Consider the following 15,107-nt stretch of genomic DNA (forward strand, 5'->3'; position numbering starts at 1 on the left):
TTCAAGGTAGAAGACAAAAAAATTTTCTTACTCTGCCAAAGTCCCAATGTCTCTGTGCTAACATTAGCAGCTGTATGTATTACTATCTTTGTTGACTATTGGTGCACCTTAAAGTGGTATTAACTACTTGTCCTCCAGAGGATTTACCCCCCTTCCTGACCAGGCAATTTTTTGCGTTTCAGCGCTGCATTACTTTAACTGACAATTGCGCAGTCATGCAACACTGCACCCAAATGAAATTTACGTCCTTTTTTCCCATAAATAGAGCTTTCTTTCGGTGGTATTTGATCGCCTGTGCAGTTTTTATTTTTTATTTTTACTAGTAATGGCGGTGATCAGCGACTTATAGCGGGACTGCGGCGGGCATTCTGACACTGGGGGGAACTGACTTGATGTCACTGACATCCCCAGTGACACCAATAAAGTGATCAGTGCTAATAAAAAGCACTGACACTGTACTAATTGCACTGGGCAGGAAGGGGTTAACATGTGGGGCAATCAAAGGGCTAACTGTGTACTGTTTTACATACTGAGCTGTGTTTGTGTTTCACTATAAGCACACTGCTTTGCATGGCTGTGCATATTTTGCAGGAGCTGACAAGGGAGAGAACTGTTCTCTCCCCATCAGAAATACTCGGCAATCACCGGGCACCAGCAAGTAATGACCGGCCGGGATCCGGTGAATGACAGCCAAGGCCGCAATTGGCAAATGGCACACGCCCCCTACCCGGAAATGCAGAATCACATATATACACATGATTTTGATTATGAAAAGATAAGTCCACCTTTTGTAACATATTACATGTTACACCCTTAATCAGACTGGCCCCCGCTCCCCACTTTGACAGCTACCCCCCTGTTAGCTGTCAAAAAAAAAAAAAACGTGGTCGTGCGGGGCTCCGCTCACAAGGCTGCGTCACTCATTCACAGTCATCTGTAAATGAGAGACAAGTCCCGACAGCCTTTCAGCTTGTAGTCCTCAATTAAAGCCATGGTAGTTCAATCATTCTTCCTGTCAGTATGTCCGCTTGCTTGCACATCCTGCACAGTTAAGCAGATATACTGACAGATCTGCAGGAGATCTGCATGGAATTAGTGATCCACTGATCGCTGGTGCAATGCTTTCCAGGCTCTTGCAGACAAAAATAAAAATTGCTATTTTTTTTACCGACAAAAAAATGTGCATTTATTATTTTTTTTCTAAAAGGTGAACTTATCCTTTAAAAGAAACACTGACAGGTAGGGTTTTCATGACAGAAGAGACCCTAACAGTCTTTTCTGCCATAAATGTTTCCCATTGTCTGTTCGTGGTACTGTACACTGAGCTGCGCATGTATTGTCAATCACAAACAATGCTGACCTGATATGGAACTCTGAGACTAGTTCCCCATCAGGTCTCCCTTGCCTGTGATTGACAGTGAATGGATACGAAAGCCACTATTGGACTGAATGGCTGCTATAGAATCCATCCACTGCTGTCAAGTACTGTCAGTTGTAAGTGTGACCAATCAGAACACATTCAAACCTAGAAATAAAGTAACACACACACTGCAGGTCCTGTTGTAGGAGCCATACCACCAGAAAAGTGACATTACTTTTACAGCTTTATTGAACTCCCTTGTATGTTTGATAAAATGAGATAAGAAAATATACCTATACTATTATTGTGATTAATTTCATCCCAAATGCCAGACACATGAACATTTATAAATGGGCAAAGGGTATAGAGAATAGCACTCAGACAACAGGTCACACAGAGAAAAATAGGCACAAATAGAGATGTAAAATTTCTGGAAATTTTAAAGCCATGGGGAAAAACTTTTTTTCTGGAAAAAATGGAAATTTTCAGAAAAACTGAAAAAAAACTCAGTGTGGAATAGTTTTACAAATTAATCACTTGCCCTTCAGAGGATTTACCTCCCTTCCTGACCACGCCATTTTTTGCATTGTGGCGCTGCGTTACTTTAACTGACAATTGTGTGGTCATGTAACATTGCACCCAAATTAAATTTATGTCCTTTTTTTCCCATGAATAGAGCTTTCTTTCAGTGGTATTTGATCACCTGTGTGTTTTTAATTTTTTGCGCTATATAAAAAAAAAAACAAGACTAACAATTTTGAGAAAAAAAACAATATTTCTGACTTTTTGCTACTAAACATGTCCAGTAAAAAAAATTAAAAAAAAATGTTGTCATAAATTTAGGGCAAAATGTATTCTGCTACATGTCTTTGCTAACAAAAATCCCAATACGTGTAAATGAATTAGTTTACGTGAAAGTTATAGGGTTTACAAATGGCGGTATATATACTGAAATTTTTTAATTTTTTTTTTTTACTAGTAATGGCAGCAATCAGCGACTTATAGCGGGACTGTGGCAGGCATTCTGACACTGAGGGGAACTGACTTGATGTCACTGACATCCCCATTGACACCAATACAGTGATCAGTGCTAATAGAAAGCACTGACACTGTACTAATGGCACTGGGCAGGAAGGGGTTAACATCTGGGGCGATCAAAGGGTTAACGGTGTGCTGTGTGTATGCTTTCCACTGTAAGCATACAAAGCAAAGTGCAGGAGCTGACAGGGGAGAGAACTGTATTGTTTACATACAGTTCTCTTCCCTGTCAGTAATACTTGGCGATCACTGGGTGCTGGCGAGTTATCACCGGCCGAGACTCGGTGATTGACAGCTGAGGCTGCAAAGAGTAGCTTGGGTAGGGCACTCGCGTTCCCTTCCCGGAAATGAAAAATCACATATATAAGTGATTTTGCACACCCCTGCCGCCCTGTAGCAGTATTTCTGCTATAGGGTGGCGGGAAAGCGGTTAAAAGTCATTTTGTTACAGTGAGAATGTGAAATGCAGTGCATATGAGTATTATTCTTGAAATAAAAGTACAGCCTGTTCAGTAAATAAACTAACCTTGCTTTTAAAATTTTTATTTTTTATATATTTTTTTTTTTTACACATTTTACAAAAGCGACTGTATATGCTAAGAACATTACAGACCTACATGAGAACAGGTAACCACCTCCCTTTCCCTTGTAATAATTTAAATGCTTCCTGCCAACATGCATTTTTAGTTATTGACAATGCTGATCCAGAAGGATATATTACTTTTTCAAGAGCTTTTTCAATGTTCTCCTGATTTGCAGGTGTCATTTTATCTATAAATGAAGGGATTCTGTATTTTTGTGAGGGAGCATTTTGTAACACTTCCTTACTTGAAGATGCTGCTGGTGAAGAAAGACTTTATGATGATCCAGAAGCACCAAAGTGTTTCTGGAATGAGAACTCTGGAGGGAAAAGCTACTTGCATTTTCATTATGGTCCTCATCATTTAATTCCATAAATTATTATTTTAATGTCTTTAGAGCACTTCTGGCATGCAAGGATATGTTTTGTTTTCCTTTAAGCATTTGGAAAATAATATTTATTCTCACAATATCTGTAAATTGCAGCTTTGCTGTCAGCAAAAATTGCAGTGGAAATGTTTCCAAACTCTAAATGTTGGTCTCACTATTTTATGGAGAGAAAGAAAAGAAAAAACTATTTATTCACCAGACTAAAGGGCAGAGGTCTCCAAACTGTGGTCCGGGTGCCGGATGCAGCCCTTTGCCAGCCTTTAACTGGCCCTTGGGGCACTATTCCTCTGGAAGATACAAGGCACTATTCCTCCCACGGACACCAACAGTGGTGCACTATTAATTCCACAGATACCGACGATGGGGCAATACTCTTCCTTTTACTGACCACCAACCCTGAGGCCATGTTTATTCTTACGGGGGACATTTTCTACCCCCACTGACCACAATCCGGCCCCCCTAAAGACTGAAGTACAGTAAACTGGCCCTTTGAATGAAAAGTTTGGAGACCCTGGCTATAGGGAAACATTATGCTGTGATGGTGGAGTACATTAATAGAAATCTTTTAAAGGTTAGAAAGATATACTAATTTGTCAGACAAATTTTCCCTCATACCTGTCAATTAAAGCCTGACAGGAGGACAGAAATGATTATCCACTGTACCCCAACAATCACCCAACTGCAGGAGGTACAAAATGGAGCCCACATGCAAACTAAAGTGGAGCCCTTCCCCTGCAGTGCCCACTAATGGCAGAAATGCATATTCCTCTTGTTTGAGAACTACATTGAGAAGTGCGTACAGTGTACAGTTGTCTTCAGCTGAGAGAACTTGCAATAATTTAAGACTTTACATAAAGTCTCAGAAATCTTTTACTAAGGTCTTCATGTTATACAGTTTGAATACTAGGTCATATATATTTTATTTATCATTGTTAAAGAACATATTCCACACTTTCTTTATTTTCAATTTTTCTGGAAAAAAACAAAACAAAAAACAGCTTAAAAAAATGAGAAAAACCTGTTTCTTCTCCAATTTTTCAGTTTTTTTCCCAGGGCTTACCATCTCTAGGAACAATACAAATATAGACACACATGATAAACTAAAATACCTCAGTAAAACGAAAACCCACTAGACTATGTTTGGTAATGTCAGGTAACAAAAATGACTTATACTATTGTAATTCACTTCATTTTATATGTCAGAGAGTTGAATATTATTTACTTATGGGCAAATCTAAAGTATATAGAGAATATTGATCACACAGGGAACAAGAGAGTCTACTGACACATTGGAGTTTATTTACTAAAAATGGAGAATGCAAAATAGGGTGCAACTCTGCAGAGAAACCAATCAGCTTCCAGATTTTGTTGCCAAAGTTTAAGTGAACAAGCTGAATTTAGAAGCTGATTGGCTACCATGCACAGCTGCACCAGATTCTGAGTGCTCCAGTGTTAGTAAATCTACCTCATAGAGTCGTTTTAACATCATGTGCCATCACTGCTGATCAGAGATCAGCTGTCAAAAATTTATTTCAATACAGCCAAAGTAAAATTATTGGTCCAGTAGGCTGTCAGAAAAATAACCTGCCTTCATCAACCATCAATCTATGGTGCTTTAAAAATGCGAATTAAAGCAACCAATATATACATAAAATCATTCTCAGTCACAAATGGAAGGGAGAAATAATGGAGCTGTGGATACTGACATATAAGGACTTACTTTGAGCTGAAGACGGACTCTTTCTAAAAAGAACTTCCAACAACCATCTTTGGAGTCATCCAACCCCAGACTTCGCACCTCATTTCTGATTCCAGACACTATTGTCTCTGCTTCCTCTTCACTGAACAGATCAGGCACCTCTCCTGTAAGACATTTTATTTTTATCTTTAGCAAACACTAAGAAAATTGTATTTGAGAGAAGCATGCCCATATTTATAATATAGCCACTCTTAGAAAGTGCCTGAGGAAGGAAGTAGATGTTGTTTCTATGTCAAAAATGTACACTTTTGTTTTTTTTTGTGCATTTGAGCCTGAAAAGCATTGCTACTACGATCAGTGAATTGCGGGTGCAATGCTTTGGTTTCTGAAGACTCTTCCTTCAGCCTCTAGTCCATACAGACGTACAGACCTTTAGGTGGACAAGTATCAATGGACTACAAATGCAGTGACGTTACTGCGCTTGAGTTCCATTGTTCCATTGAGAACTACAGTCCCTCTGCCCAGTGGCAGATGGAACTTTTAGCTTTTCGCATTCACAGATTCTGGTTAATGAATGATGTGGCTGTGAGGGTGGAGCCACGCAGAGCTACACCAATTTCAATTCATTACAGGAACTGTCGTGAAGAAGATCCCTGCAGTCCTGTAAGTGGGATGGCTGTGCACGCTGACCATGTTTCATGTTAAATACTAAATATGGCTGTAATATAAATATAAAAATATATTTCAGTGCTAAATTAAATTGTAAATTGATTACATGACAAAAAGTACATTTCAAAAGTTTTCATTAGCTACAATGGGGAAAATTGATCAAAACTGAAGCAGCTTCATGATGGCTATAATTAATACTTTGCCAACACACGGTTTAATAAGCACAGGCGGGACTTGGTTGACAGGTTTTTTCAGGCACAGGCCTTCCAGCTTATTGTGATTAGAACATGGGTGAGCACAACAATGACCCTTTTTTCTAGGGGTCAAACTATTACATTATTTACAGTTTGGTTATATGTTAACTGGCATTATGCCATCTGTTCCTTGCCAAATTTCCGAAGTATTCAAAATATTTCTCTGTGAATGTGCCTTTATTTGCATATACAGAATATTTCTCTGTGAATGTACAGTTACATATACAGAATATTTTTTGTGGATGTACATTTATTTGTGCATTCTCAATAAAAACGAGTTTAAAAAAACTGGAGCAGCCATAATCTAGAGCAACTGTGCATGATAACCAATCAACGTCTATCTTTCATTTTTAAATCTTAACTGAGCAAGCTGAAGATCGAACCTAATTGGTTGCCATATCAGTTGCTCCAGATTCCACCTACTCCAGTTTTGATAAACTCCCTTCAATATATACTTCAAAAGCCTGTGTGAGTTTTGCAGACTGAAACTATTTCTCTATACAAAACGGATTTGTCATGCCATACAGTCTCAAATGTGTTAATTCCACTAACTACAAAACTATTATTATCTTTCATGGCTGCTGGCAAACTGAATATCACCCTGGCTTCTCATGTCTGTTGCAGATAAGATGAAATTTCCCCACCAGACTTCACAGTTTTTCTTAAATAATGCGATCAATGACAAACCAAATGATGGTATTCCCTGAGTGTATTGTCCACAGTGCAGCATCGGGCAGTAAAGCTGCCACAGGGTGAAATCATCGTTATGGTCTGACAGGAAGGGGAAACCAAAAAATCAGGTGGATAGTTTAATCCAGTGGGACCCCATTTAGAACTAAAATATAAGTTTTGCATCTAGCTGGTCTTTAGTCTCAGCTTAACTGCAACATATTTCCGCTTACAGATTCATTTAAGTTTTCCAACACAAGGTTATCTTGTTTCCGAAAACTGCTTTGTGTCTTCTTCCCTAAAAGTTCACCGTATCCACAGTCGATTTATCAATGGGAGAAAAACCCTTCAAGAAATGTGTTGATGTAATCACCTGATGCCAACAAGTCATTAATCAGAACAAGAAAGCGTTCATCTGGAACATGGGCATCTGTCAGCAAAAACACAGTGGGCATGTTCTTGGCTCCCGTCCTGATGTACAAATTGGCAAGATCCACCTGTAATAGGAAAGAAGCAATCATTTATACTTGGTGGAAATGTTGATGTAGGTATAAAAACAAAAGAGTATCAGCTTTGTGCTAGCCTGTCCACCTGCACTGTGGCTCTATACATCATTACTAGCCTCTATACAGGGAAGGAAGATATTGGACTCCTTCAGGTGTTAAAGGGGAAGCAATCAGTAATCTACAAATATATTACAGCTATGTTTTAGTTATACATGAGTAGTTCATTAAAATACCAGCAGCAGTGAATGTTTTTATCATGTAGAGACTGGTGCTTACAGATTTTACATGTAAATCACTTCTGTCTTTTGTGCAGTTGGCTAATTTGTATGCAGGTACGCACTGGATGCCTTTGCTGTCATTTTGCTATAGCTGGACATCATGTGCGTCCGTGTACTTTTAAGGAGGGATGGGCTCCTCCAGGCACACCTGCCCATAACCTATCCATTAATATATGTGCTCCTACTATGCAGGCTCTGGAAACTTTAGAGTAAGATCCACAGTATACAGAGGACCTTTGACACGGGACTGTGGCTTATGCATGTATTTGCAAATGTGTGCAAACAACACCCTCTGTTTTTAACACAAACCGTTGGGGCCAAATTGGTTGTTTTGCAGGATGGCTGGTAAGTGCTGCTGGGAGATCCTTTGTTTGTTTGTGACTTCTGTCTTACACCTTGCTCTGCCCTCCATATATATGAAGACTGTTAATTTCTTATGGAAAGATTCTTTGCTATCAGAGTGTACCTGAACAGACAATTTCAATCTTTTAGGAGGTACTGCAACTCTTCCGGGGCAAAGCACACACAAACCTCAATAGATCATGCAGGGAGAATATTCTATGATTTGTACTCTTTACATTTGTTTATTCACTAATAAAGTCTTAATTTACTTTTTGTTCTTAAAGGAACACAAAGAAATATGGAGGCTGCCACTGCTGAAATTCTTGTGAAATTGCTAGTTACCCATCAGTCTTGTTGATCCTGTGACTTAAGTTCCTTCCAAGTTATGGACCACAAGAGTAAAGTTACTCACAGCCAGTGAAGAGTAGTCAGCACTTCTTGTTTGCATACTTATTCCAGATAAGGGACTGGATAAGTATAAAAGCTGTATCATAAGATGGACAGGCAACTAGCATTTTCAAAAGGAGAAAACAAATGCAGTTCTAATATCAACAGTGAAAGCAGCCAGTGAGCTTCTAACCCATTCTAGCAAATACTCCAATGGTACACCCATATAAGAAACATATTTCAATTTACTTTATTGTGAGTTACCAGTAACCCCCTGAAGCTAGGTCGAATGTGGTGTATTAAAGGATTTCTAAGAGTGTCCTCCCCTTCTGAATTCTGCATCACCATTCACCTTTAAGCTTTCAGGCCAAGCCTAAATCTGATTGATTGACATATTGTTTACAACTTTCTGTATGTGAAAGACAGCAAGGAGCATCTAGGAATTGCTTTCCTCAAATCATCAGATTACTGACCAAAGAAGGTTAACAGCATTACAGAAGTGCCTGGGTGAAAGCTAAGAAATTAGGAAGTACTTCCTATATGAGCCTTTAGGACCCATTTTCAGGTTTAAAATGGAGTGTGCCTTGAAAACCTACGAAATAACAGTGTTTTTCAACCTTTTTTCAGTCAAAGCACCCTTTAACCACTAGCCTACCAGGCACTTATACCCCCTTCCTGCCCAGGCCAATTTCCAGCTTTCAGCGCTGTCGCACTTTGAATGACAATTGCGCGGTCAAACACTGTACCCATATGAAATTTTTATCATTTTTTTGTGACATATAGAGCTTTATTTTGGTGGTATTTAATCAACTTTGGGTTTTTTTTTTCTTAAACCAAAAACCACTGAAAATTTTGAAAAAAAAAAAGTTTTTTCTTAGTTTTTGTTATAAAATTTTGTAAATAAGTGATTTTTCTCCTTCACTGATGTGCGTTAATGAGGCTGCACTGATGGGCACTGATAGGCTGCACTGATGGACACTGATAGGTGGCACTGATGGGCATTGACAGGCATCACTGATGGGCACTGAAAGGCAGCACCGATACATGGCACTGATAGGCAGCACTGATAGGCGGCACTGACTGGCACTAATAGGCGGCACTGACTGGCACTGATAGGCGGCACTGATGGGCACTGATAGGCGGCACTTATGCGCACTGATAGGCAGCACTGACTGGCACTGATAGGTGGCACTGATTGGCATTGATAGGTGGCACTGATGGGAGACACTGAAAGGCAGCTCAGATGGGCACTGATATGTGGCACTGATGGGCACTGGCACGAGGCACTGACATAAGGCACTGATGGACACTGACAGGTGGCACTGCTGGGGCTACACTGATCATCAGGGCACACTGATCATCAGTGCCCTGATGATCAGTGTACATGTCCCCTCCTCTCCTCTCGAGCTGTCAGCGTGACAGCTCAAGAGGAGAGAAATGCCGATAACTGGCATTTCCCTGTTTACATGTGATCAGCTGTGATTGGACACAGCTGATCACATGACCGAGCTGACATCTTTGGCTCTTTCCGTGATTGGTGATCCACTGTGTCCGTGGGACACAGTGCACCACCGATCGCCGTGCACTGTGTCCGTGGGACACAGTGCACCACCGATCGCCGTGCTGAGCGCTCCCTGAGCCGCGCATGCGCAGTGAGAATGGGAGGACGTCATATGACGTCCTCCCAGAACGAGAGAACCACCTTGCGCCCATCATATTACTATATGGCGGACGGGAGGTGGTTAAAATTCTGCACAATCCCAAGGAACTCTTTAAAATTCTGCACAATCTCGAGGCACCTATTACAAAATGTAAAAAACTAAATGAATAGTTTTACAGAGCGCAGCAACATTTGTACGACTCCCAATGTTAGAGGGGATTTATTCTTCCAAAGCAAATGCGCTTTTGCACACTGGTACTGACTAGTATTCTATGGTGTCTCTTCTCCCTCAGTTTCTCTCTCTCTCACTCACCTTGTGTGAACTCAGTGCTTACACAGAGGAGAAGGGAAGATGCAAGCAATGATGCTGTGCAGATGACTGATGTCCTTCTTATCATCTAATGATCTAATGACATCTTTGGCTGTTACGTTGCCATCTGATAAAAAGTTGTAATGGTGCACAATGAAAACCTTTGGTTTCATGTAACTAAGATGTAGGCTTGATCAAACTCCTGGCTTGTATATAATATTTGGACAATTTTTAGGCATTTTGTCAATGCACCCCTGAAAAAAACCTGAAGGCTCCCCAAGGTGCCTGGGTATCCTGGTTGGAAAAGGCTGGTTTAGAAATATAAATTGAGAGCTTGTTTAAGGCCAGGTAGTCTTGACAGTCTTCTGGGAGTCCAAGATCTCTGCAATAGCAATTACCTACTATCCACAATAATTGTCTGTCCATCCCCATGAGTAAAGCAAGCAAACAGACAGAGAGGCCACTATTCTGTATGGCACCAGCACGTGTCAATTATTCACCTGAATCCAGTAATTAAGAAACTGGTTAATTGATCTTGGTTACTACATGCACAACATGATTGATTTAAAGGAAAGCTTGATAGTGTAAAAATCTTCAAAATATATTTTAGGCTTATTGGTCTTTTAACAAGGGAATATATAGTGGTTATGTATATATTTCTTTGTTTTTTACTTATTACGGTCAAGGAAATTGAAAAACTGAAAGTTATTATTATACAGTCTTTTATTCAGCCAGCAAGTGGTGTGGTTTCCATATATTCTGCTAATATATCTGTGCCTAAAGAAGCTTTTCATGGAGCTCCAATGAGCATTCCAGTAGTATCTCATCCTTTATAAGATAGCAAAAACAGATGTTCCATTCAGACAAACTATCACAAAGAAATCAGTGCCTGCTGTGCTAACTCATATTGTTTTGGGAATTCCCTATCCTATATGAAATGCATTTTGTAAAACAAAGATTTTACACATATTTCATTATATCACAATCTCCCCTTATAGCAAAGTTCCCATCAGAATCCCTCCCTTACATCAGTGTCCCCATCAGAATACCCCCTTACATCAGTGTCCCCATCAGAGTCTCCCTTACATCAATATCCCCACCGAAATCCCCCTTTACTTAAGTGTCCCCATAAAAATGTCCCTTGCATTAGTGTCTCCATCAGAGCCCCCCTTACATCAGTGTTCCCATAAGATGTCCCCCCTTACATCCGTATCCCCCATCAATGTCATTTCTTACACCAGTGACCCTATTAGAATCTCCCCGGACATCATTATCCTGAACCAGAATCACCCTTTACATCTATGTCCGCATCAGAATCTTACATTAAATCAGTGTGCACATCAGAATACCCTCTTACACCAGTGTCCCCATTAGAATTCCCCTTACATCAATGTCTCCATCGGAGTCCCCCCTACCATTGCAGTTTAGCTTAATCAGTGTGGCTGTAGCTGTGTAGCAGGCTGGGAGCCAGGAGATGGAACAGGTCTGGGGAGAAGTTTCAACCTCTATAAATGGCAGGGCAAATACTTCATTGGTTGCTAGAACATTGGGGGTTGGGGGCAGTGGGATGAATGCCTGTGATGAAGACTGCAGGAGAGGGAAATGAAGAAATGGAGACCAACTCGTCTGAATCCTGTGCACTGAGTCTGAGGACTGCAGCAGAATCTCAGCTTTAAACTGCTACACAAAAATGATCTGAACATACAGCTAAAAGGTCAATGTAGCTTTATTAAGCAGAATTTATTTGAAACAATTGGTGAAAAAATATCCCCTTCTGTAATGTAGTTCTAATTAAGTGGTTCCCAGCCACAGAACTACTGTGGGTGGCAGGGCTGCGCAAAGTCATATATATATTTTGCAATTCCAGGTAGGAAGTGCGTGTGCACGCGTGCCACACTACTCGCACAACCATTGGCGGCTACAGATGTTGATCACCTGGGTCCCAGCCAGAGATTCCCCGCTGGCACCTGGCAATCACCGTGGAACAGTGAAAGGGGAGAGGTCTGTGTGTAAACAATACAGATTTCTCCCCTGACTGAACCGACATGCTGCTTTGTATTGCTCTGCATAGCAAAGCAATACAAAGTAGCATGTTTCCCTAGTAAAACACACACAGCACACACAGTAAAACAGCAAACAGTTAACCCTTTGATCGCCCCAGATGTTATCTCCTTCCTGCCCAGTGTCATTAGTACAGTGTCAGTGCTTTTTATTAGCACTAATCACTGTATTAGTGTCATTGGGGATGTCAGTGACAGTTAGTTCCCACCAGTGTCAGAATGCCCGATGCAGTCCTGCAATAAGTCACTGATCACCACTATTACTAGTACAAAAAAAAGAGGAAATTCCAGTATATTTACCACCATTTGTAGACACTATAAATGTATGGCAAAATTTGATTTTAAAATTTTTTTTAATGGATATTTTTATAGCAAAAAGTCAAAAATATTGTTTTTTACAAAATAGTCAGTCTTTTTTTGTATACTGTATAGCGAAAAAAAGAATAAAAGCAGAGGTGATCAATTACAACCAAAAAAAAGACATAAATTTCATTTGGGTGCAGTATTGCATGACCGCGCAATTGTCAGTTAAAGCAGTGCAGTGCCGTATTGTAAAAAATGGCCTGGTCAGTTAGGGGGTAAATCCTCTGGAGGGCAAGTGGTTAAATATAGATTACTCGTACACATTAGTGTCCTTGCCTTAAGGTCTTGTATACCATATCCATTTTTCAGTGTGATCTGGAAAACTTCCAGAGAACCAATGTACGCAGCTAGTTTAGACAGACTTTGTTTCCCACTGCCGCCCACACCAATCAGCAGTGCATAACCTCGTGGGGCCTCCAAGATGCGACTGATTCGACATCTACAAGAAACATAACAGTGTAAAAGTACAAATTCAACAATGATGTACACATTACATTTATTCCATGGTAAAGCACACACAATGTTCCTAGCAAAGGGACCGATAGTCGGCCAGACATTACTGGCCACACCCTTCCACTTCATCACCTTCTTACCAAGGTCTAAGTTTGGTTAAGTTAAACGGAGAAGAAAATGAATGTGTCCTACACATGTTCTAAGGTTTTGAGTAAATGTATAATTTTTTTTTCTTTCACATACAATATATCAGTCCATGACTTACACATGCTGCATGGCATCTTCAAACAAAACCAGATTCATAGCTGCATTCAGCTCATTGTAGCTTTCTAGGGCTTCATCGAGTGTTTTCCTTAGGGCATCCCATCCTTGCACTGGCAGATACGATGGCTCTCCAACTCCATTGGCAAAATGACAAAATATAAGAGGCTGCTTTAACAAGACATGGTCTTCTATACCCTAAAATGAAGGCATGAAAAAATTCAAGTCTCTGATTTAGCCAGGTCAATTACTTCATTTCTTTCAATCACTTGGGAACAGAATGCTGATTTCTAAATAAATGGCAAAAATAAAAGCAAGAGAGCAAAGCACAGAGATTCATAAGAAGTGTTCAAAATAGTTTAAATATTAAAGTAAAAGGTTCCTTGAAATTGAAAATAAATAGAAAGCGTTTTTTCCTTCTGCTCCTGATTTTACAGTTTACCAAAAATGTCTGGACATACATTTGAAAGTGTAATTTCACTTCTAAACAGAATCACAGATGATGATTAATAAATAAATTACTAAATATCCTTATTTCCATTTACTGAAAAAAATTGTGTGCTTTTTTTTTATAATTTTGTGTTCCATCACTTCTAGTTTATTAATGAAAACGTACTGAGAATAATATGTAGGCCAACAATGTTGATCTATTTTTCTATTCTATCTATTCAAAATTGTCCGAATCCATGATCTACAACAAGTATGCAGACAAGGAGCTATGACATCCCTTTGACTGAACTGACCTGCGTACTTGCTCTGAGTGAGAAAGCACTGAAGGATTTATTTTACAAAACGTATCACATGGTACAATCATGAAACTCAGTTTACAGAGCACACAAGCTTTCTAATAATTACACTATACTACATGGGTGTTGGTGACCTGTGTACATTGACAAATCAAAGGACAGATGTCTGTCCTCTAAGGCAGACAATGAATTAATTTTTTTTTCAGTTTAACCAGGGGGCTGAACAAAAAAAAAAAAAAATGACCTGATTTCCCCATCCACACATTCGATGTGGATGGGGGAATTATCCCACTAGGTTCTAGTATTCTGACAGTGGGGAGACTTTCCCACCATCAGAATACACAGATCATTGGTGCTGACTGTTCAGGAGAAAACTGACAGGCTGGTTGTACACAATCAATCAGTAGATCGACTTCTATACAACCAGACTGCCAATACATGAATCGAAATTCAGCTGTTTCCTGCTGAACTGGCCACATTCCAATCCATGTATAGCTGCTTTTAGCTCTTCAGCTGTGTATGTTTGTAAACCCGGTAGCCTCTCATTCTGGACTATTTCAAATATGGCAGAAAATCCTCCTTAAAAATGCTAATGCTGCTGCCTAAAGCTTAGCATACAATGGCTGCATGTTGTCAATTAAAACTACACATATATATAGATATATATATATGCACTGGAGTTATACTATCCCAACACCTCGCTTATGCATTGCACTTGGTGCACACAAAAAAATTTCTAGATGAAATAGAAAGAAGTTTTTCTTAGAAGAGACATAATAATACCTTCTACCAAGACACTACTTCCTAGCATGTTTTTCCTCTCCCATTATGGCTAACAGCATGATAACATTGATTGCTTTACCTCAAAGTATTTCCTGGCTGTATCTTGAAGTAGCTTCTTAAACAAATCTGAGTCTTTCGCTTCTATCAGTTTATCTCCATAAACCCGTGAAGACTCATGAAGCCACAGCTGAATTAAATCATTTGGTTGTTTTAAACAATCTGGAGTAGCAAACAAAATTCCCTGGAGAAAAGGGAAATTTAAACAATATAATCAGAAACATTTTGCTATAGCATTATAGA

The 15,107-nt window shown here is 39.7% G+C and overlaps 1 protein-coding gene across 1 annotated transcript in view; it reads right to left on the reverse strand.

The window, feature by feature from the left end:
* The window catches only part of DNAH11 (dynein axonemal heavy chain 11), a 363,722-nt gene that overhangs the window by 136,851 nt on the left and 211,764 nt on the right, over positions 1-15,107 (reverse strand). The window contains exons 51-55 of the mRNA XM_089673152.1: positions 14,887-15,048; positions 13,283-13,476; positions 12,841-13,003; positions 7,032-7,155; positions 5,088-5,230 (exon numbers count right to left, since the gene is read on the reverse strand). Of these exons, the coding sequence (XP_089529278.1) occupies positions 5,088-5,230; positions 7,032-7,155; positions 12,841-13,003; positions 13,283-13,476; positions 14,887-15,048 (786 nt within the window). The remainder of the gene's footprint in view (positions 1-5,087; positions 5,231-7,031; positions 7,156-12,840; positions 13,004-13,282; positions 13,477-14,886; positions 15,049-15,107) is intronic.

Source organism: Staurois parvus, unplaced genomic scaffold (genome assembly GCF_062004578.1).
Source record: "Staurois parvus isolate SC_StPar_1 unplaced genomic scaffold, SC_StPar_1.0 ptg000136l, whole genome shotgun sequence".
NCBI classification, from domain to species: Eukaryota; Metazoa; Chordata; class Amphibia; order Anura; family Ranidae; genus Staurois; species Staurois parvus.